Source organism: Heteronotia binoei, chromosome 21 (assembly GCF_032191835.1).
Source record: "Heteronotia binoei isolate CCM8104 ecotype False Entrance Well chromosome 21, APGP_CSIRO_Hbin_v1, whole genome shotgun sequence".
NCBI classification, from domain to species: Eukaryota; Metazoa; Chordata; class Lepidosauria; order Squamata; family Gekkonidae; genus Heteronotia; species Heteronotia binoei.
Window position 1 is genome coordinate 120456910 of NC_083243.1, and position 23671 is coordinate 120480580.

Below are 23671 nucleotides of genomic sequence, written 5' to 3' on the forward strand. Positions count from 1 at the left end.
TTACCCATTCCTCAAACTGAGGAGGACAGGGGATGTTCTGCAGAGCATATTAACTGCAGCTAGTATTTCATTTACACTTCTTTCTCTAACCAGTCTTGCTGTAGATCCAGGTGGGCAGCCGTGTTGGTCTGAAGCAATAGAACAAAGTAGGTGTCCAGTAGTATCTTTAAGAACAACAAAGTTATATTCAGAATGTAAGCTTTCGTATGTGTGCATACTTCTTCAGACAATGGAATGAAGTACAGTGAACAGAGCTACATATGGCTGGTGGGTAGAGGTTAAGAATGCAAAATAGTACAAAGTTAGAGGACAGGGGATGTTCTGCAGAGCATATTAACTGCAGCTAGTATTTCATTTACACTTCTTTCTCTAACCAGTCTTGCTGTAGATCCAGGTGGGCAGCCGTGTTGGTCTGAAGCAATAGAACAAAGTAGGTGTCCAGTAGTATCTTTAAGAACAACAAAGTTATATTCAGAATGTAAGCTTTCGTATGTGTGCATACTTCTTCAGACAATGGAATGAAGTACAGTGAACAGAGCTACATATGGCTGGTGGGTAGAGGTTAAGAATGCAAAATAGTACAAAGTTAGAATCCAATGGCAAAATAGTGAAATTAACAAATTGAAAGAGCATTTCGTCTTGCTATGTTTTTTTGTGTTGTGGAATACTTCCTAACTATCAGTACTTAAATGAGACTTAAAGTAGAATAAAGCAAGCTGTCTTTAGAAACCAAAGCATTTGATCCTGGGAAAGAGAGGGACTTATTTGCCTAAATCCATTGCTCAGAAGTCATGTGCTGACATTGACAGTCCTCGGAGGACAGCTCTTTCTCTAGATGACAGAGAGGAACACAGAAAGGAGGAAGAGTGAGAAACTGAGAAGAGTTGTCCCATCCTTCTCTCTCTCTCGTATGCCTACCTGACCAAGACCATCCCTCCAGTATTATATTGAGAAAATCCCCCCTTACTGGGCTTTCTCAGGTGATAGCGATAGTACCTTTGTTCTGATCCAGTTTCAGCGCAAGGAGCCTAAATTTGATCAAGTGTTCCCCTGTGAATCCTGTCCCCTTAGAGCTTAGCTCAAGTGCCAGGCCCAGAAGTGACAGGTGAAAAAGAGTATGGTTGATCTCTATTTCCAGCGTTTTCCCAAGTGACTATGTGTGCTCTTGACACAAACAACAATGACAGATAGGTCATGCTAGAACACATATTGCAGATGCCTAAGTGGCATTAACTATTGCAGATATGTTTTATTAGTGTGTCACCTAAACAAGTAGTGAAGACATATACCAATCTGTCTTTTTTGTCTATGTTGATGTAAAATATCCCAAGATTAGCTTTAATGACAAGTTTGAAGTAGAGTTAGTGGAGGCCATGCCTGGCACCAACAGGAAGTTTGGATGTGTGAACATGGGGGTCATGGCCAACAGAGTTTTCGGCAACTCCTGGAGCTACAGTCCATCATTTCCAGATTTCCCTAGGATTGGACAAGTGAAGCAGCTTGATTCTTTTAATTTTTCTTCCTCCATTGTTTGGAGTGGTGATGAGAAATGGGACCGAGGGGTGGGGCATCACCAGGGGACTGACAAGCCTAGTTGGAAGCCATTTAGGGAGCTTCTATTGATGACACATAAAATCTTTTAGTACATAAGCACAAAAAATTGTGTCATAGGGGATGGAAAGGACCACAGGTACGTGTATTTATTTATGTTATTATAGTCTGGCTTTCTCACTGAGAGTCAAGAGCCGCCCTGAGCCTGCTTCGGCGGGGAGGGTGGGATATAAATCCAATAATTAATAATAATAATAATTAATGGATTACAAAGGGTAAGCCAGGGCTTTTTTTCTGGAAAAATAGGAGCCAGAATTCTCAAGAGGGAAATGAAGGAGAAACACATGGGTGCCCCTCATGAACTTTTAAGATTTTTTTTGAGAATTTTATTTCCACAATGAGGTTCCGGAACTCCATTCTACTATGTTCCCCAGAAAGCAAGCCCTGTGTTAAGTCAAATACAATCAACATGATGGGACCTCCAATGAACAGTGCTGTGCAACAGGGTTTGGAAAATAGAAATCTGAAAACAAGGGATTGCTTGCAGCCTGCAGCAAAGCTGCTAGGCTGCTTTAGCAAGATTTGCTCCCTTGGTGAGGGAAGAGCAGATCTTTGGCTCGTTTGGGCGTGATCTTGAGGGTGCGGGGCATGGCTGTGCTAACGGCCAAGCCTCCGCTTCCCCTGGCAGTCCATTTTTGGATCTGTTTTTAGGAATTTTTTGCTCCCCAGCTGATTGGCCATTGCCGGGGTGTGTTTTTCGCCTACCCTATATAGCAAAGCAGTGGATTGTGGAATTGGCTATCAGGATGTGCAGTTTAGTAATTGGTCACTTTGGTTTGGCAGGTTTTACTGGTTTAGGGTACTTTGCGGCTAGGGGAGGACCACGAAGCACCCCCCTTTTGGGGAATCAGGGGTCTGGCATAATCAACCTTGGGGTTTGATGACCCGGGTTGGGGAAAATGCAGACTGTCTTGGAGGCTCGACTAGAGGGTGCCTTCCATTGAGATGTGTGTCTGGTGGTTGGGCCCTCTGGGGCGTGCCTCCCTGGTGGGCTGGCCTAGCGGGAGCTGTGTCTCACAGCTTCGGCTGGGGGCTGGATCTCTCGCCCGTGAATGGCGGGGGAGCGGTCTGTTGAGACCCCAGCCCTGACCAGGCTGTGCTTCTAGGTGTCCTTGCTGTTGTGATTATTATGATTAATAAAGTGGCCCTTAGTTATACCAAAACCTGACTCTTCATTCCGATCTTGGGGGGCAAACAGCAGTCTATGTAGAAACTACCTTATCAGAGTGTACTTACAGTGATAAGTGGAAATATATTAGTATAGCCCACAAACCCTATATCGTTACCAGTGCAACTTTCTGAATCATTTCATTACAGTACAGTCCAATTTAACTGTGCAAAAAAAAAAAAATCACTCTTGGATAATTCAGTTTTGTATGGTTTGTGGAAAGCCATCAGGCAAGCCATTCCATAAGTTAGAGGGGCCACAATGCTGCAGTAAGGTAACACCTTTCTTAGGAGTAATTAAAATGTCATATAGTTGTAAGTTTAGTAATTCATCAGACCACTTTAGACATGGTGTCAAGCAAAAAATCCAAACAAGATGAAAAAGGAGAGGCGCGGGGGGGGGGGGGGGGAGAGGACATGACAGGGATCTCTAATCTGAAATGTCCTTAGAATTGAATGAAAGGGCTTTTATGGAGATTTTATGCAGTCAGTCCTAAGGGAAATCAACCCAGACTGTTCCCTGGAAAGTCAGATGCTAAAGCTGAAGCGCAAATACTTTGACCACCAAATGAGAAGGGAGCACTCACTGGAGAAGATCCTGATGCTGGGAAAGAAAGGCAAAAGAAGAAGGGGACGGCAAAAGATGAGAGGGCTGGATGCGTTACTGATGTAACAAACATGAATTTGAGCAGACTTCGGAGGATGGTGGAAGACAGGAGGGCCTGGCGTGACTTTGTCCATGGGGTCGCAAAGAGTTGGACTCAACTGTGCGACTGAACAACAAAATGCTCAATAACCTCATATTGTTACCGCACTAGCTTTTGGTGCATTTAGAATGTACTAAGACCAAGGCAAATGAGATGCTGGAAAATCTGTGAATGGATTTCCTGAACTTTTAACATTGGTTAATAGCCATTTGAGGGGGGGGGGGGAGAATAAGGTCAGGGACATGGTGCAGGGGTGGGGTCTATTCCTTGCCTCCCATGCTGATTTTCCAGACCTATCTGATGCCTACATGTTTTCCTCAATACAGTAACAGGTCCAGGTACAGAACCTGAAATTGAGATAATAGCCTGGAGGAAATGGTTAAATATTTTTCTCCTTCCCCATGCTGATTCAGGTGGGCTCTCTGCAGCTGGTGGTTATCAGTAAAGAAGACCCATTGACAAATCTCACTATGTTTTGTCTAATTTGAAGTCTTTATAACATTTCTTTCACAGCATGTTAAGATTAACTCAAACATTAGAATAGAGCTTTTTTTAAACTGTACCCAACTATATTACTCCCCCCCACCCCTTGTTGTGATTTTGTTGTCTACTGTTCAACATGAAGAAAAATTCCAACTCAAGACCTTTTTAAAATGTTTCTTTCTCACTGGGACTCAAGATGGATTTCACTTCTTCATTATATTTTAATTAGAGTTAAACATATATAGTGTCTAATGGTCCAACACAATATCTGCTGTGTTTACAATGAAATTCATGATGTCATGGAAATCACAAGTGTATCTGTATGATTCTCAGGATTTTACTGGTGCATAATAAATACTTTAAGAGCTCCCTAACCCATGTAAAATTTGAATGACATCCATGTGGTATTAACTGTTGGCATATATGTGAAGATCTTTGCTAAAAGAGGGACGGAGATTGCTAATGAGGAACTTTTGAGGGTAACTGACATCAGCTTCTGAGCAGCAGTTATTCTGGAAATACCCCTTCTCCATATGGGCGTGATATTGATATTCCAGAGGCCATTTATTCAGTAACAGCTGTAAAGAATGAATAATGGGCTTACTTTTCTTTACTACCGTCTTAGCCCTCTTCACAGAAAAAAAGTTGATTAATCTACCTTTGTTGAAACAGATCAAGAAGTCATATCAAGAAGTATGCATGTTGTATACTTCTCAGGCTAATTGGACAACATGTTCATTAAAACCAGTTCAGATCTGTATAAGATCTGTATGCAAGTTGATTCTTCTGTAGAGCAGCCACACAGGTAGCTTAAGCCACTCCATGAGAGTGTGCTTTCATTGCCCAGTCTAATGGCATTGTGAAGTAAGTTGCACATTTCTATTCTGTTTCTTATGGACCTTTTGTAATTCAGGCAAAATGATAGTATTGTATAGTTACCTTTCCTGCTGATTTCCAAATCCTGACTTTTCTTCCCCGCTTAACACAGCTATGCTGGGCCGGCCCTGCCACTAGGCAAACTTAGGCAATTGCCTAGGGCGCCAGCCTTCTGGGAGCACTGAACTGGGTGCCCCCCATGTGACTTCGTGATGTTATCACTGGGGGGGGGGGGCTTGCCAGAAGTTAGCCTTGCCTAGGGTGCCAGACAGTCTAGGGCCAGCTCTGCAGCTATTCATGTAACAAGTATGTTGCAGAACTACTATAGACAAATGAGATGTTTTGAAAGCATGGTCGCTGGCTGCCTTCCTGCTAAGTGAAGCTGTTATAGCTTCCTCAGGGACTTCAAAGTATTTCCTTGTCTCTCGGCTTGGCTTCGCAAACGAAGATTTAAGAAGGGTGCAATAGTCCACGTCTGCTGCAGGCTCGCTGGTGGCTGACAAGACCAATGCGGGACAGGCAGGTCCGGCCACAGTGGCTGCAGGGAAAAGTCTGATTTAGGGTTGGTGCTGTAGCAGTGCGATTCTTCCTCAATCTCCTTTTGTCCTCAAGCTAGGAATATCTATCACCTTCTTTCTGGCCCTAAAGCTCTGTAGCATCAGAAAATCACATGCTGAATAAGAACAAGTAACTCTACAGTCTTAAAGTTTTAACCCTTTATAAAAACAATTTCTTAAATCACGCTTAAGTTACTTCTTATCCCTAAAGAACATACAAAGAACCCTGCTGGATCAGATCAGTGGTTCACCTAGTCGTTGATCATCCAAAGGCCTAACTGCTACTCTGGCTGGTTTCCTGCTCTACTGTGTATTTAAAGGAATTATTACTGTATGTCTTGATCTTTTTAGCAAACAGCTCCTCAAATTCTTTATCTGCGTTCCTGATTATTAACTTTTTTCTTGCTAAAGCCCACAGTCCTTTTTGTTTAATTAATTGGGGCAGACCTTCCAGTTTTTAAAAGAAGCCCGTTTTGCTTTTTATAGCTTCCTTGACTTGCGTTCTTAACTATGCAGACATCCTTTTAGACTAGGTGCCTTTTAGACTTAGTACCTTTCCTAACCTGCATTCTGTCTGGACATCAGCTATTATGGTTTTAAATAATTTCCAAGCATCCTCTATGAATTTGACTCTCTTGTGTTTTCCTTTAAGCATCCGTTGAACTGTTCCCCTCATTTTTGTAAAATTCCCTCTTTTGTTACAATAAATTTCCATCAAAAATGTTACCATTTTGGATTGTAGAAGTAATTTTCAGTTGACATAAATACTGAATGTAACAGCATTGTAGTCATTGCTCCCAGTTGGAGCAACACTCTCTGCATCTCTCACCAGGTCTTGAGCCCCACTCCTAAGTCCAAAATCATTACCCTGCTTGTTGACTTGATGATCAACTGTTCCATTGCATATTCACCTTTAAGCACCTGAACATGTTCACATTCATGGTATCTAAAGGAGCTTTATTTTTTGGATGATATCAGCAGACAGGTGACAATGATATTAAAGAATCTACCTGAGCCAGGGAGGGTCTTGGTGGGGCTTAGAAGCAATTGCTAGTTGCCACCACTAATCCTTTTAAACCAAAATTTCTCTTATTCTAAAGAGAATTGCTTGACACAAATTTAAAAGTCTTTAGGGGTTTCTTTAATGGTTATAGTGAACCAGTTATCCAAACTAGGTGCTATAGCTACTGATGCCATTCAGGCTATGGTGATGTTGGTCAAATACCCCAATATGTGAAGGTTGCTCTTTTTGTTAAGTGAGTTTTCTTGAATACTACTAGTGGTCATTTTTTTTAGCAGTCTTTATACTACTGTTATTTAATGTGACTTATTAACAATGTCTTTAAGAGCACAATTGGCCTGTCTGAGCCAGTCTTGACAGCTTGTTTATATTGGGTATGTGCCATGGGGCACAGTAACTCCAGAGGTCCAATCCAGCTAGAGGACAAGATACAAGTGTGTAGTAAATCACGGCGCTGTTTAATCTTTTGTCTCCTTTAATAGGCTAAATCTGGCACTTATTTCATGCATTTTGAAACATGCCCAGATCTCTTCCTAAACAGAGTAAGGCTAAAGTTTCAATAGCAACTGAAATCGTGGAAATCTTTGCCATACTTGGTATAAACTTTTAGGAATATTAGAGTAAAATAAACCTATATTGTTTGAACAACCTAAGATTGTTCAACAAACAAGTGACAATAACCAAGAAATCCAAAGAGTGTCATTTCCTTAACCCTTTCCATTTTAACAACTTTTTAAAAATCCACAAAGGCCAGTGTAGAACCACACATTCACAAGGGGATTCATACAGTATAATGTTATGTGAGGAAGGCACAAAAAACACAGTTGTGTCATGACAGCTCTGACCAGAGCTGTAGCAATCAAAAGGGGCCTAATTATGTAAAGTGCCAATGTCTTGAGCAGGAATTCCAGCAGTAGGGCCTTGTTGCTTCACTTTCTTGCACCATGTGACAGACTGCAAGGGACAGGAACTGCTGGCCTGATCGCAGTTGTGCTGCAGTGCAGCTATAGCTGGAATAGGGATGCCAGTCCCCCTGGTGTGGGTGGGAATCCCCAGTTTCAGATACTCCTCTTCTCCCCTCCATTACCTGCCAAAACAGGCAAGAAGCCAGAAAGAAACACAACATGTCTATGTGGCCTGGAAGTGACATAGGCACATCAGTGACATTGAGGGAGCATGATGCTCTGGGTTTTGGGCAAAACTCTATGGAAGAAACTAATTCTACCATAGAATTCTGCCAAAAAGGTTTTGCCCCTGATTTGCCTACATTCTGAATCATGTAGGCATGTCTCATTTATTTTTAGCGTTCCTCCCTACTCTCAGTAAGTTCACCCCCCCATCCCCCACTGGCAGGTCTTCGGGACCCAGCAATCCTAAACTGGAACCTGGTAATTGAAGTAACACCTTCCAGATCAGCAGGGATCAGGTAACAGACAAAGTCAACAGGATCCCATCTGGCCTTCTAAAGCAGGTGATTCTGGCCTAGCTTTTCATTCTGAGTAACTCATTGCTCAGGAGCCAATTGAGTTGTTCTCCTGGCTCTATGCTTCTATAACTTCTTTGCCACAGATCTGACTGCTTGCTAGCCTCAGGGCCTCCAGATTTGCTTGGAGAATTCTTATGGGAGCATCACACATTCATGGCATCAGCTTTTGGGCACAAAGACTCTCTGTATGATCACACTGATTAGTGTGTGGTTTTGAACCATGACTGCTGCTATATCCAGTGGGCAAAAGAGGCAGTTGCCATGGCCCACCACCATCATGGCCCTCTTGCACATGCATAGTAGAGATATAATATTTCATTGATTGAAAAGGGTAACACTGTAGAGAGAATGCACTAGCCCACCCCCCTTCTTGCATGAATTTGCCTTAACATAACCACAATAACAGAACAAGTGGACATGTCCTCTAATTGATGGATGACTGATTAAAGAACATGATGGCAGGAATAAACAGCCAGCTCTTGCAGTGGATGGAATAGAGAGTGGGTCCCCTAGTGATCTGTACTGGAATGAGTGCTATTTAATTTGTTTTAACATTATCTGAAGTCAGACCTGGCCAGTGGGGTGGCCATATTTGCAGATAGTGCAAAATTACTTAATGTTGTAGCCTCCTGTAAATACATGTGACTTACTTTGTTTCATATTGGAATATTTTAAAATTCTGTGAAAGTTGTGGCCATCCTGTAAGAAACTTTTTGAATAAATCTGGGAATCACGTTTCATCCACATTCTATTACACTTCTATTTGTGACATTCAGGTGTTATCTATAGAACATAGTTAGGATTCTCATTTTAACTAGTGCCTGTAAATCATTGCAGTGAGATTCATAGCCCACTTAAAAAACTACAGTAGACTTAAAGAAATTAAAGTGCCAGTGCTCATATCTAAGGTTGCACCAATTTCCACCAATTCCGTCCTTGGGAAAGTTGTGTACCGGTACTTGGCATCAGTGAGTAACACCACACAAAAGTCTCCGAAAGTAGGTGTGGGCAGAAGTATGACCTACCCATAATTCTGCTTCTCTTCAGGAATACCCAGTCTCTTCTGAAATACATATCATTTTCAGTGTCAATTCAAATGACTACTGTGTATATTGGGTCACTTTCCATCTTTAGGCAGATTGGTTTTTGGAGACTGAAATGCAAATTTTGCATTAAAGATCACTTCTGTCTTTTAAACAAAATGTGATGTGTTCTGCTTTTGGTCTACAGTTTCCACTCTCAACTTAACCCCCCCCCCCCCCAAATTTCCACTGTGCTCTCTATTAACTCAAGGCACCATGCACCTATATTTTCTTTATGCAAATCCCTGATGTTTATATGCTCTTTTTTGGCTACTCGTAGTGATTATGCCTTGATCTATTTTCAGTTATATTGAATACTATTGTTTGATTATTTCTAGCAGAGCTGTACAGATAACAGTAACCATAAGAGATCAGCTTGTGTTTAGGCTTAACTTGACAAATGATGGAAAATTGCATATATTTTCTCCAGCACTTATTATACTGCATAATAAGGAGAGCCAGTTTGGTGTAGTGGTTAAGTGTGTGGACTCTTATCTGGGAGAACTGGGTTTGATTCCCCACTCCTCCACTTGCACCTGCTAGCATGGCCTTGGGTCAGCCATAGCTCTGGCAGAGGTTGTCCTTGAAAGGGCAGCTGCTGTGAGAGCCCTCTCCGGTCCCACCCACCTCTCAGGGTGTCTGTTGTGGGGGAGGAAGGTAAAGGAGAGTGTTAGCCGGTCAGAGACTCTTCAGAGTGGAGGGCGAGATATAAATCCAATATCTTCTTCTTCAGTAATCTCAAACATTTCACTGAAAAATTTAAACCATAAGCATCTTCTCATTGTAAGCAGCTAGGCTTGGCATTCACTGTGAAAACATTATAGGAGCTGATGAAATCCAATCTAACTACTACAGTGTATACTGGCATTCAAACAGGACCACCAACATCTTTGTAATAGAAACACTGGAAAAAAATAAACTCCAAGTTCAGTACTGGCCTTTGAAAGGAAAAAGAGAGGGTTTTTTTTTTTTTAGACTGACTATATTTTGAATGTGAGCATATTTCACATTGTCTGTTAAAGTCAGCACACGTTCCTGCAGAAAAGAAAACTGCCTCAGGGAAGCAAACAGATGGGAATTGATTAACTAATTACAAATTAGTTGAGTGTTCAGTGGAAGAAATTCTGTGGTATGTCAAATGAAGTTCTTTAGAAGATAATGCAAGCCTATGCAGTCTAGTCTAATTGAAATCAGTGGGAGTAGTCTGGGGTAACTGTATAGGCTATGCAATGGAAGTATATAAAAACATACCACTGAAATAGAGCCAGAAATATTTAGCTGTTGAAGAAAGGTTGGCAAATCAGAGTTGACTCAGACACACAGGAATTTAAATGGTACAGTCCTCTCAGCAAATGCAGATGGGGAACTGATCAGAAGACTTGCCATGGAGTCTTCTTAGAACATTAATCCAAGTACCCAAGTGTGTATCAAACTCCTGGGTCCACTTGGAAACAGGAATGACTCGAGTAGAGGCTAGAATATAAGTAGGTCACTGGTAACATAAATCCTAAGGGGCTGTTCCCTCTTATCTTGCATGACCAATTTCAATGCAATTGGCTCCAAGCAGTCCAAACAGCCATCAGTAAGTTGGGGTCCCACCCCAAGCCCTTCTAAACCTTGGCATAGACCAGGCAAAATAACTTATTAAGCAGAGTGCTAGATATAGAAAGACAAACAGATCTCAGTTCCCCAGACTATTTCTCTTCAGCAAACAGATAGATAGATAGGTGCTCCCACCACCTACCTATAATTTCTTGAGTCTCACAACACTACAAGGGCCTATACCTTAGCTAGGAGTACGTCCCTGCAATCTGTGGTAGTAGAGGGGAGGTATAAAAGGACTCCTTATGCACTTAGGCTCTGCTTCTGTTCCCGGCCTGAAATAGATTATCTGGATATATTATTTAATTGTTCTCTTCATATCAGCCTGCTGTTGGAAAGCTTCCCTGGCAGATCAAACAAACTCAAATTAGATTATCTTCTGTCAGATAGGAACCACCAGACAACAAGACAGGTGGCTAGATTCTGTTCCCAGGTTTATAAAGAATGCAAAAAATGAGACAAATAGGCCAAACTGTAAATATTTTTAACAAATTTTAAAGTGACTTCTTAAATGGTTTAAAGGGTTAAATAATAATCTTTTAAATTCTTTTTTACTGTTATAACCCTCAAGTCATCAAATCTTAACAGGCAGATCCTTTGTGGGACTTTATATAAGGTACTTTTAAGGTTGCTCTAGATGACTAAAATGTTTTGGTCAATGACTGTAATAATAAACTGAACTGAACTGAACTGTGAACCTATGGCAGATGTGGTCTTCATTCTAGTATTCCCCAATCCAGCTGTATGTACCAGGAACAAGCAAAAAATTAATGGACACATAAAGGTAACTCCTCTTATTCAAAAATTTGTTTATGATGTTATTCACAAATATAACAAGTTAAGGGTCATGAGAAGAATAATGCTTGGTGGTTTTCATTGATGACTGTGATAACTGCCTGCAGTGGCAATAGCAAAGGGGTGGGTTTATGCAGATAGTATTGCTGCTGATGAGTTATCTGGGCATGGAACCTTTGTTTTTTTTAAAAAAATTGACATATACATGTGTGGTTTTTAAAAAAGATTCTGTGGCACTGCGGAAGGCCAAGTGGAAACAAATGGGGAGGTAGTTGGCTGGCCTGACTAGTAGTAGAAAGTGCTGTCAACTTGTAGCCAACCGATGGGAGCTGCTTAGGGTTTTCAGGGCAAGAGAGAGACACAGGTGGTGTGCCATGGTCTGCTGCCATATAGCAATCCTGGGCTTCCTTAGTAGTCTCCCATCCAAGTGCTAACTACATCCAATCCTGTTTAGCTTCCAAGAGCTGAGAGATCAAGCCAAGCTTAGCTATCCAGGTCAAGGTTCTGGACTGATTGTCAGACAGGATAAACACAGACACACATGGAATAACACCTGTTGTGGAGGGAAATACAACGGGCTCTTGAAAGAGGCTCTGGGTGAGTGCCCTCTCACTCTTGCTGTCTTTCCACCCACACACCCAAGTGGAGACATTGGGTGTCTTCCCATCCACCCAAGGCAGCCATTTTCTGCAGGGGAATTGATCTGACTTCAGCTTTCCATTCCCCCCCCTGCAGCCTCTACCTAGGAAAAGTACATTATTTCTCCACAGTGTGAACTAAAGCATCTTACATCATTCTCCTCTTCCCCTTTTGATCTGCACAACAACCCTGTGAGGTAGATGAAAGTCTGTGACTGGTCTAAAATCACAGTGTGGACCAAAGCAGGAGAGAAGCAACCTCAGCAGGGTATAACAACACAGAGTCCACCCTGAAAAACAGCCATTTTCTCCAGGGAAGCTGATCTCTGCCATATGTAGAGCAGTTGTAATTCTGAGTGATCCCCAGCCCTCACCTGGAGATTGGCAACAATGGTTCCCCAGGAGGAAATGGCTGGTTTGGAGGGTGGATTCTATGGCATTGTACCCATCTGAGGTCCCACCTCTCCTCAAACCCCACCCTCACTACGCTCCACACTTCAAATCTCCAGGAATTTTCCAACCTAGAGTTGGCAACCCTATCTCCTTCCCAGCAGCAGTAGCAATCAACCAGGCCTAGGGTAGCCAACCTCCAGGTGGATCCTGAAGATCTCCTGGTGTCACAACTGAACTGCAGGTAATAGATCTCTCTCCTTCTAGAGAAAATAACTGCTTTGGATTATGGAGTCTGGCGTTATATTCAGTTGAGGCCTCTCTCCTCCCCAAACTCTGGCTTCCTTAGACTCTGCCACAAACTTTCCAGAAATTTCCAACCAACCTGGAACTGGCAGCCCTAGTCAGGACTGGACCAAATGAGTACTCCCTCAAAGGCCAAAAGAGACCTGGAAAGGGCCTCCCCCCCACCGCCTTTTACTGAGAGAACCAAGCTTGTTTGCCTTTTATTGACGGAAGCAAGATCAACAGCTACTGCCTAGTAGCGTCTGTCTTGGGTCTAGCAGTGGGTGGGGGAGAGGAGCATAGCCAGCGAATGGCATGGGAGAGTGATTGACTGGCGGTTCATGGGCAATCACTAATGGAATGCACACCACAATGGGAAAGCTGGATTTGATCAGAATATACGTATGTACATATGAATTTTAAGGAGGAAAAAGCTACTTGCAGATAAGTGATTGGTGAAGTCGCAAAAAGGGAGATTTTAAATGTTTCTCCATTTTAGATACCTTCAAAATTGTCTACATTTGGAATTCCACTGGGAGCTGGGATTGGAACAGAGAAATTCCTCTGAAAATAGCTGTTAGTGTTTACAAAATGCCTTTAATAGTATATGGATTAGTGTGTACCATTTAGTTTGACCCTAAGAAGTCAATGTAAATTCACATGGAGTGGAAGAGTTGAACTGAGGCTGTATGTAAGTCAGAGAAGGTGGATAGCTCATCACAAAGTGAACATGCATCTGTTTGTCCCATCTATTGGTCCTCCACTTAATACCTCTTTCTTGTAAACTGCACAACTCTACCACTTTACATATTCAGAGACTTTATTTTCCTGCCACGGTTACTGAAGCCAAGATAATGCAGTATCTTGGAAAGTTGTGTACACCAATTGTACACAGGCACTTACCTTTTACTCCTGTATATTTGATTCTGTTTTCCCCTCTAATTACTGCAACTATTAAACCAGTACAAAATATACATGTCCAGATGCTTGCAGTCTACAATAGGTGATGTTGATAACAATTGTAGTAACAATAATATTCATCACTGTAAGCACCGTTTGAACTAGGCTCTTTATTTTATGCCTCATTTATTTTATGCGTCATGGGGGAGGGACGGTGGCTCAGTGGTAGAGCATCTGCTTGGTAAGCAGAAGGTGCCAGGTTCAATCCCTGGTATCTCCAAAAAAGGGTCCAGGCAAATAGGTGAGAAAAACCTCAGCTTGAGACCCTGGAGAGCTGCTGCCAGTCTGAGTAGACAATACTGACTTTGATGGACCAAGGGTCTGATTCAGTATAAGGCAGCTTCATATGTCCATATATGTTTATAGTGATTGCATTAAAAAAGAATAGGCTTACAGTAAAAAAATACAACATCCTAAGAATGAAAAGACACATCAAAGAAGGGAATAGGAGGAGAGGGTGAGATTAGAGGTAAAAGGCTTGGTTGGAAAGTAGATGTCTCCAAACAGCTGGAAGGAAGGAAGTTTCAGAGAAAAGGTGCAGTGTGAGAGAGAGAATGAGGCATAAAATAGAAGTAGTAACTCAAGGGTTAGTTAAGAAGAGAATACTAGCAAAGATGACAAGAGGTTGATAAAATGAATAATCAAATGAACAAAAGCTGGAAATTTAAGGGGGATCTGATAAGAAAACAGAAGTTGATGAAAGGATTGTAACAAAAGAGAAAATCAGTAAAAGTGCTGGTGTCGAGGAAACAAATGGGAAGCATACATCAGAATGGAGGAAATAAGCATGCATAGAAAGGAAGAAAAATAATAGTCAAACGAATAATGAATGAGAGAATAAACCTATGTGTCTGCAGTAGAGGAAAAAAGGAAAAATAATTCAGGGATATTTAAAAGTTAGAATTGACAAGGTTTTTTTAACAGCTTAAATAAAGGGATAGAAGGACAGAGAAGAATCTGAGGTGTTCAGAACTTGGGAAGAAAGAAGACAAGATGGACACATGACTGGGAAGTGAGAAAGAGGTCAGGGTTGGTGCTGAGTAGTGAAATGCAGCAGGGAAGGATCAATATATTGTGAAGTAAGGGAAGATTAGGTTAGGTTGAGTGAAGAAAGACGTTCAGAAGCAATTCAGCGCTGTTTCACATGTTTTAAAGTCTCAATACGTATCTCCGTATTTTCCACTGAAACATTGCAGCAGCCTAGCAAACATGCCCACTAAAATAGTAAAAAGTCCAGTAGCATCTCCATGGCTAACAAATTTGCATCTGACAAAGAGTTAGTTTAAGCTTTCGAGAAACACAGCTCTCTTTGTCAGATGCAAATTTGTTAGTCTTAAGGGTGCTACTGGACTGCAGCAACAGACTAAAACAGCTAACTCTTCTGGATCTAAGCCCACTAAAGTTCACTTTAGTGGCCTGCTGCCCACAAGAGGAGAGATGCTTCACTTCCTTTCTGCTAAGCTCCAGTTCTGCAAGACCAAGAGTCATCACTTAGTGGAAGGGAGCCCCAGGATCCAGCCTTGTTATTCGTTTGGGCCTGAGAGAAAATAAGGCCACCTGAAGATGATTCTTAATCGCTGCAGGTGCCAGATGAGTGATTATTTATAGACCTGCATTACAGAACAAACACAGTCAACACAGTGGAAATGAGGTGGCTGTCTTTCCCAGTAATAACTGAAACAGCTCAAAGTAAGAAAAGAGACTGGTTGAATCTTGTAGCGCTAGGGAGGCTCTCATACCAATTGGCAGAGGAGAAAGGAGTTGTTTGGGTGTTACTTGACACTAGGTAAAATGCGGAGTTATCCATCAGCTTCTATAAAGCTTGCTAAATTGGAGAATTCAGATTTACCTTACCGTGTCTGCTGGTGTAACACTTTGTGCTTAATAACCCAGCATTCTGGAAGTATTCCCACCATAGCAATGCCTACTTGCTATAAAACAACTGTTGGCATCTGCTATTGCAGTTAGGACATAAGAGTGTGAAATGACGGCTTATTATAAGAGAAGCTGAAATCTCTGCTAAGCAAGGAAGATGGGAGTGCTTGGAAATATGAGGAAGTCTGGTATGGATCACACGAGTGAGGTTAACAGAGCCGTATCTTCAGCAAGCAGCCAAAAGTGAAGTAAAGCAGCCTCTGTGTGGCTGCAGCAGTTTGTGATTCACAGAACTGCATTCACAGTTTTGTTCCAAACGGCTTGCTCAGAGTCACTGTTTATTTTTAAGTTTTAAAAAAAGAAAAACAAGAAGCTCTGTATGCCATTTCTTGCTAGAGGACAGGGAACTGCAGGTAAAAAGCCATTAATCCCCAGCAAGCTGCTGGGCAGGCTAACAGTCAGAGATGACAAACGTTAATTGGAAACATGAGCGGCATAACAGAAGAAATGCTTGTGGTAGTTGGGATGTTACATCTCCACAAGAGAAACTTTGCAAGGACTGACTTTTAGCAAAGCAGTTGCCCTTACTAGGTGAGTAAGCAAGTGTGATTCTTAAACTCTCTTTTTGACGCTGAGCTCCGTTCTCTGGAAGCATGCAAGCAAATGACATTAATGAAAGAGATGGGCTCACCCGGGAAGTATTTTTCGGGGACCTCTTTTTATTCTGTCTAGTTATAATTATGAGATAAAGATAATTATGAGGGAAGATAAGATCAGCTTAAGTTTTGTGGACTGGGTATGAGTCAGTTTTGAACTGGAATCAAAAACTGAATATGCTGTTATCTAAAGGATGTTGGTTTTATTTTATCTCCTCTTCCCTCCTCCCCTTTTACATTTGCTTTATGTTACTTTGGGGGATCTTCTCAAAAGCAAGTTTTCACAGAAATGATTTTGTTTAATGTAAAGGGGACTGCTGGGGTTGAAGAGTTTTTACATTCTAAAAAAGTATTCTAAATAATACTTGCTTGCTACTGATTGAACATTTTTATTTGTGCATTTCTTTTTATGTGGTTGTTGTTAGGGTCTAAAAGACATTTATATTTATTATTTGGTAAGAGCCTAAAAGTTGACTAGGCAGTGTCTAGCAATAAGAAACAGATGGTCTCTGCCTGCAGGCTTATATTTTAAAAAAGGAAGCCTGAACAGCTTTCACTATTAAGTGTCATAGATAATCTGAAATGTTATCTAAATGTTTTTGCTGCTACTAAGCACCACCTTCTTTTACTAGTAAAAAACCTGGATATTTTTAGAAGGCAAAACCCAAACATCAGATTTCTTGTCCCTTTTTTTTTTCCAGAGCCAGCAGACAATTCAGTCTCTCAGTCCACAGGAATGAATGAAAATGCACCATCTTCAGTTCAAAGCAGCAGTAGCAACAATGCTGCTGGTTGCAATAACTCTTCCGCCATCCCCCAGCCCAGCACTGCTGTTAAACCCTGGCGTAGTAAGTCTCTTAGTGCTAAGCACACAGCCACGTCTTCCATATTATCAGTTAAGCAGCCAGTTCTAGAGTCTCCAAAAGCCCCTCCAGAGACGGTGAAAACAACTCCCAATGGCCAGAAATCCATGCTTGAGAAACTGAAACTCTTTAACACAAAAGGTGTCTCCAAAGCAGGAGGGTCATCCCTTGAATGTCCAGGGTCTCAAGACACTAGTTGTGAAAGACTAGAGATCCTTCCTAGCTTTGAAGAAAGTGAAGAGATGGATGCTGCAAATCGGAATGTGAACAACCTGGGGCCAACATCTAATAGTCCCAAAATTGCACTCAAGGGAATTGCACAAAGAACTTTTAGCCGGGCACTGACCAATAAGAAGAGTTCCCCAAAGGGCAGTGAGAAAGAAAAAGAGAAACAGAAAGATAAAGAAAAGGAAAAAAACAAAGACACTGCAAAGAGAACATCAGTAACGGAGAAAACAGAGGTCAAAGAGGAGCTGAAAGAAGAACAGACCCCACCAGCCACAACAGAGATGCCAAAAAAGTCCTCCAAGATTGCAAGCTTTATCCCTAAAGGTGGGAAGCTGACTAGTGCCAAGAAGGAGGCTGCTCCTCCTTCACAAAGTGGAATACCAAAACCAGGAATGAAAACCACCACAGGGAAATCCTCAAGTGCCCCCAGTTGTTCTGCTAAGGAAGGCGAGAGAAGCCGCAGTGGGAAGCCTGCTCCAGGTCCTTCTCATCAGAAGTCTCAGCTAGACAGCCGGAATTCCAGTTCAACATCAAGCTTGGCCTCCTCTGAAGGGAAAGGGGTGGTAGGGGTGCCTGCTCTGACTACCAGCAGTAGCACCCAGGCTGTCAGTGGGCCAGCAAGTACCACACAGACCACAGGAAGCAATACTGTGAGTGTTCAGCTACCTCATCCACAGCAGCAATACAACCACCCAAACACTGCCACAGTAGCACCATTTATGTACAGGTACGAGTCACTTTCAAAGCATGTCTCTTTATAAATATTCAGGTTCTTCTGTTCATTCTGTGGGGGAATGAACTACACTGATTGGTTTGAATTTGTTTTTGAAAGCAGCCAACCCCTAAACTCCATAAGTCTGTGCAACTGCAAACCTTCTAAAAACAGGACTGAATGTTTGTGTTTGCAAAATCACTGAGCCCACATGAGGCTAATGTATGTAGATGGGGGATGGGCCAGTGTGCTCAGTCACAAGCTACTGACTAGTCCAGCATGGTCAGTCCTGATCTCTCTCTCTAGGCTCATTGGTCTTCTGGCCCTATATGTCAGGTGTACATAGCTTGTGCTGCAATAACATAGTAGAGGAATAGAGCAAAGCAGTAGACAAGTGCACCTTTAAGACCAACTAAGTTTTATTCAGAATGTAAGCTTTCATATGCTCTTAAGCAGACTTTATCAGACAAAATGGGAATGGAAGCAGCAAATCTTAATATAAATGGGCAGTGTAGAATCATGGGAATGTTTTAGCAGATTAAAAGAATCGCAGATAGGGATCTGTGTTTGTTAGTGTTAGGACAAAGTAGGGTTGAAAAAACACTGGAGGGTGATAAAAAGCAGACTGCTGTTGTAGGTGCAAAGTGCCATAAATCTAGGTAACATTCTGGCTTTGTTAGTTTAAATAGAGGGCATGGTTTCTCAAGAGATTATAACATCCATTATAGTTTGCCATTAGAAAAAAAGGAAGACATTAAAATACAGTGGAGGATGGGTTAGTATATGCAATAAGACAAGCAGCCAATATCCCCCATTTGAGTATGTCAATACAAAAAAACAAAAACAAAAAAAACCAAATATTCTGATACACTGTTCTAAAAGAGAAATAATATAAGTTAGCCATTAGAAAAACAGAGTGCATTAAAATATAGTGGAAAGTGGGTTAATATATGTAATGAGACAAAGCCCACATCCCTCATTTGAGCATGTCAACACAAAAAACCCCCCACATTATTCTGATACACTGTTCTAAAAGAGAAATACATTGGAGCACTGTGGATGCTCAGCTATACTCAGTGAGAGTTGGTTTAGCATATGCAATGAGATAAAAAAACCAATATCCATGTTCAGTCCTGGGGAGGTGTTTGTTCCAAGTTTCATGATAATTTGTAATTCAGCAATTTCTCCATTCTGTTCTTGAAATTCCTTTGCCATAAAACAGCTACTTTGAGATCACCCATGGAATGCTCAGGAAGGTTAAAGTGTTCTCCAACAGGTTTCTCAGTTCTGTAATTCCTGATGTCAGATTTGTGTCCATTTATCCTTTGGTGTAGGGTTTGTACTGTTTGCCCTAGGTAGAGAACTGAAGGGCATTGTTGGCATTTAATGACATATATAATGTTGGAAGATGAACAAGTGAATGAGCCTGAGATGGTATAGTTAATGCTGTTAGGCCCAGTGACTGTGTTGTCTGGGATTTGTGGCAGCAAAGTTGGCATTTGGGTTTATTGCAAGCTCTGGTCCCGGTGTTCCTGCTCAGATGTGATGTTGTATTGTTGTGGGTGAAGAGTTGTTTGAGATTGGGGGGCTGTCTGCGTGCAAGGCAAGGTTTACCCCCCAGTACTTTTGAAAGGGAGCTGTCACTGTCCAATAGAAGTTGTAAGTTGTTGATGATATGTTGAACTGTTTTCAGTTGTGACCACTAGTGGTGTTTTGTTATTGTCTCTTCAGGATCTGTCTTGTAACAGGTTTTCTCAGGGTATCATTCTGGCTTTGTTAATCTGTTTCTTGACTTCATCAGGTGAGTACTTTAGTTCCAAAAAGGTTTGTTGTAGATCCCTCAGGTGAGAATCTCTGTCAGTAGGATTGGAGCAAATGCGGCTGTAGCATAGAGCCTGGCTGTATACAATGGATTGTTTGGGATGGTAGCTGGAGGCATGCAGGTATGTTTGTCGGTCAGTAGGTTTCCTGTATAAGGTAGTGTCTATGCGTCCATCATGTATTTTTACAGTGGTGTCCAGAAAATGTATTTCTTGCATAGACTGTGGGCTGTTTGTCTCATTACATATACTAACATCTTCCACTATACTTTAATGCACCCTGTTTTTCTAATGGCTAACTTATATTATTTCTCTTTTAGAACAGTGTATCAGAATATTTGGTTTTTTTGTTTTTGTTTTTTTGTATTGACATACTCAAATGAGGAATATTGGCTATTTATCTTATTGCATATACCAACCCATCCTCCACTGTATATTAAAATACAGTCTTCCTTTTTTTCTAATGGCAAACTATAATGGATGTTATAATCTCTTGAGAAACCATGCCTTCTATTTAAACTAACAAAGCCAGAATGTTACCTAGATTTATGGCACTTTGCACCTACAACAGTAGTCTGCTTATTATCACCCTCCAGTGTTTTTTCAACCCTGCTTTGTCCTAACACTAACAAACACAGATCCCTATTTGTGATTCTTTTAATCTGCTAAAACATTCCCATGATTCTACACTGCTTTTAAGATTTGCTGCTTCCATTCTCATTTTGTCTGATGAAGTCTGCTTAAGAGCATACGAAAGCTTACATTCTGAATAAAACTTAGTTGGTCTTAAAGGTGCACTTGTCTACTGCTTTGTTCTATTGCTTCAGACCAACACAGCTGCCTACTGGGATCTATCTATAGTAGAGGAATAGCATTAACCCTCAAATGGGCACTCGCAAGGAGGGAGTGGCTTGTACTGCAGTCTAGACAGTGGAGAGAAAGGTCTGCACAGTGTTCTGAACCATGTTACTGAACCATGTTCTGTGAACCATGCTACTGCCTAGATTTGTTTGTTTGTTTAGGCCTTGTATCCTCTAAATTTTCTCCTTGAGAGCAACCCAAGAGGCCTACAAATATGTGTTTGTGTGTTACTTAAGTGCAATTTAAATAAACAACCAATTTAAACAAACAAAATACAATTCAAAGAAACAAGACTCTGAAGGTCTTTGGGTGGCCTTGAACCCAAGTGCCTCACCACTTGTTGTGAGGCTAAAATACCACTTTGAAATCCTTGAAGGAGGGGCAAGATACAGGTATAACAGTGAAGCAAATCAATGACAGCTTGACACAAACAGTCTGCATTTGGATCCACAACCTGAATTCTGTTGTCAATGATACTTGGACCTTGAGCCACCAGTACAGGTTGTTGACCAGAATGGAGACCAAACATAAAACTAAAGGTATTTGAAAGGTTTGTATGAGGGTCTGAGAAGCCTGTATTTGACTTTTTTTTTTAACGGTTCATTACTTGTTTCCATTTCTAGGACATAGCTCAACATGGGACTAATGAATTATGTAAAGTCAGTCTGCTGGCGTATCCTGGGGAGAAGGCACAATGAGAGATGGCAAGTCCTGGTGCTGGAATTCTTTTTGGTGTGATGAATGATTACATCTCTTTTTCTGTGTCTCTGTTTTGCACTTTAGATCACAGACAGACAATGAAGGAAATGTAACTGCCGAGCCCAGTACTGGAGGGGTGAGCGTGAGCATGGATTCTACCCCATACACAAAAACGGGTCAGCCTATTCTAGAAGATCTTTCAGGTAGGACTCAAAAGACAGTGAATTTGGCAAATCTCTTAACCCTCTGCAAAGGAATAAAGACAGGGTTAAATGCAGTAGTTGCCACTCTCTCCTCTGCAATGGGAGGGGTTTTTAATGTCTTGGTTTCTTCTTGGGCTTTATTCTGGTAACTCAAGCCAGACAGTTACTGAGCACCTTCAGAATGCTAAGAATCTTACAAGCTGTGGCCTAACCAAGCATTATGTTGTGCATTGATCGCTGTTTGTTTAAAGGGTTTTGTCAGCTTTTCAGAAGCATCATGGCACAGGCAAACACTTTCATTTATGTTGAAGTTGAGGGAAATGACAGCATACATTCACTGAATCTCATTTTCATTTCATGATTTTTAGATTTATGAGTTTATTGCTGCTAAATGAGGAAGTTTTAAAATGATGCTGAAATCTTTGAATCTGCGGCATTCGTTTACTCATTGGCTGATCCCTGTGCATTTACATGTGGTGATCTTGTATATATTTAAAGTTAGATTTTTGAATGTTTTGATTTTTTTCTACATTAATCACTGTCACTCAAAGGTTTTGTGATCTGAATTAAAATCACAATGGGCAGTGTGTGTCATGAATATTCAAACTCTGAAAGTAGTTAATTATGTAATATTTGTAAAAAAAAAAGAACATATTTTCATGGATGTAATTCTACAGCTGTGGGAACAAATCACAGCTTCCTACAGCTTTGGCAAATGAGAATAACATCACTTTAAGTATTCCTTGCCTCATAATGTGTTTTTTGTTACAGGAAATATCTGGGTTTCTGATGTATAACTTGTCCCCCTTTGCTGACTGACAGTGCAATCCTAAATAGAAGCATAAAAGAACTATGATTTCACTGGCCTTCACAAGAAATAACTTTGGTTAGGATTGCACTGTCCATCACCTTATGCAAACTAGTACATATAGGTCTACAGCCAGAAAAACGTGCAGTTAATTAGATCACCAGTAATTAGATTAGTAACTGATATAATTAGTGATGTCTTCACACATATTTTGAATATAGACAGCTTTCCTAGCACCAAATCAGGTGGATTTTGACCTATCCAGGCCTAAATAGCTTATAACCTAGCACACTTTAGAGATTAACTTTGTTCTCATCATGAATTCAAAATCAATCAACAGCTGTTTTGGTGCATTGGCAAGACAGCTGTTACACAGAGAAATTATTAATGGCTACTTCCTGGCTATTCTGTACGCTTCCCATAGAGATTAAGTGTATGTTTGAGTATCTTTCCAAAGTCTTAGCTTTTATTTGGGCTTTTCTTTGAGGTTGGGAAAAATTGAATTCTGGGAGGGTTTTTTTCCTGTTTTACCTAACTTCATATTTTTAATAATAATAATAATAATATTTTATTTATATCCCGCCCTCCCCGCCACAGCAGGCTCAGGGCGGCTCTCAAAATATTATTAACAAGGCAGTGGGCATACATTTTTTAATCTGTAGGTACTAATTCCACACTTTCGGATATAATGGCTTGTTTAGATTAGGAGATTAGCTATCTAGCATTACTCTTGGAACTGCTGCTAACACAATTTTACTTCCAAGTGCTCAGCTGTACTTCAGTTGGGAATAGAAGGGTGTAACTCTGCTTAGGATGGCACAGCAAGTATCATGTTGCAGATTCAGTGCTGATTCTAGCATAATATTGCCTTCTCAGTTTGCAAGAGTGTTCATGATTTTTTAGACTGTATACTATCAGAAAACACAAATCCCTCTCTTTTTTGTTTAACTCTTCCTTGATGATCATTTTTTGGAATTTAAAATCCATTAAGGTTGTGGAAAGCTAGCTTATGTCTGTGAGCATGTTTTTGTCATCAGACTGTCAATAAAAATGATTTTATTTCATGGGAAGTCTTTTCTTCAGGAAGCAGTGAAACTCAGCTGTTCAAAAAAGAGCAAAAGGCAGGAGTAAATACCAAATACAAACTTTCAGATCTTATTCAATGGATATCAGCTCTAGCATTCTCCATGACAAAATATTCCATATTAATAATATCACCAAGAAAAAAAAAACATAGATCATCCATGAGAATAATAGTTTACTACCTAAAGGCTAGTATAAGGGAA

General features: G+C 41.0%; 1 protein-coding gene across 2 annotated transcripts in view; it reads left to right on the forward strand.

Moving 5' to 3' along the window:
* Positions 1-23671, forward strand: part of NAV2 (neuron navigator 2) — a 483385-nt gene that overhangs the window by 244676 nt on the left and 215038 nt on the right. For both annotated transcript variants that reach the window (XM_060262207.1, XM_060262206.1), the window contains 2 exons: positions 16893-18009; positions 21459-21577. In XM_060262207.1, coding sequence (XP_060118190.1) covers positions 16893-18009; positions 21459-21577 — 1236 coding nt within the window. The remainder of the gene's footprint in view (positions 1-16892; positions 18010-21458; positions 21578-23671) is intronic.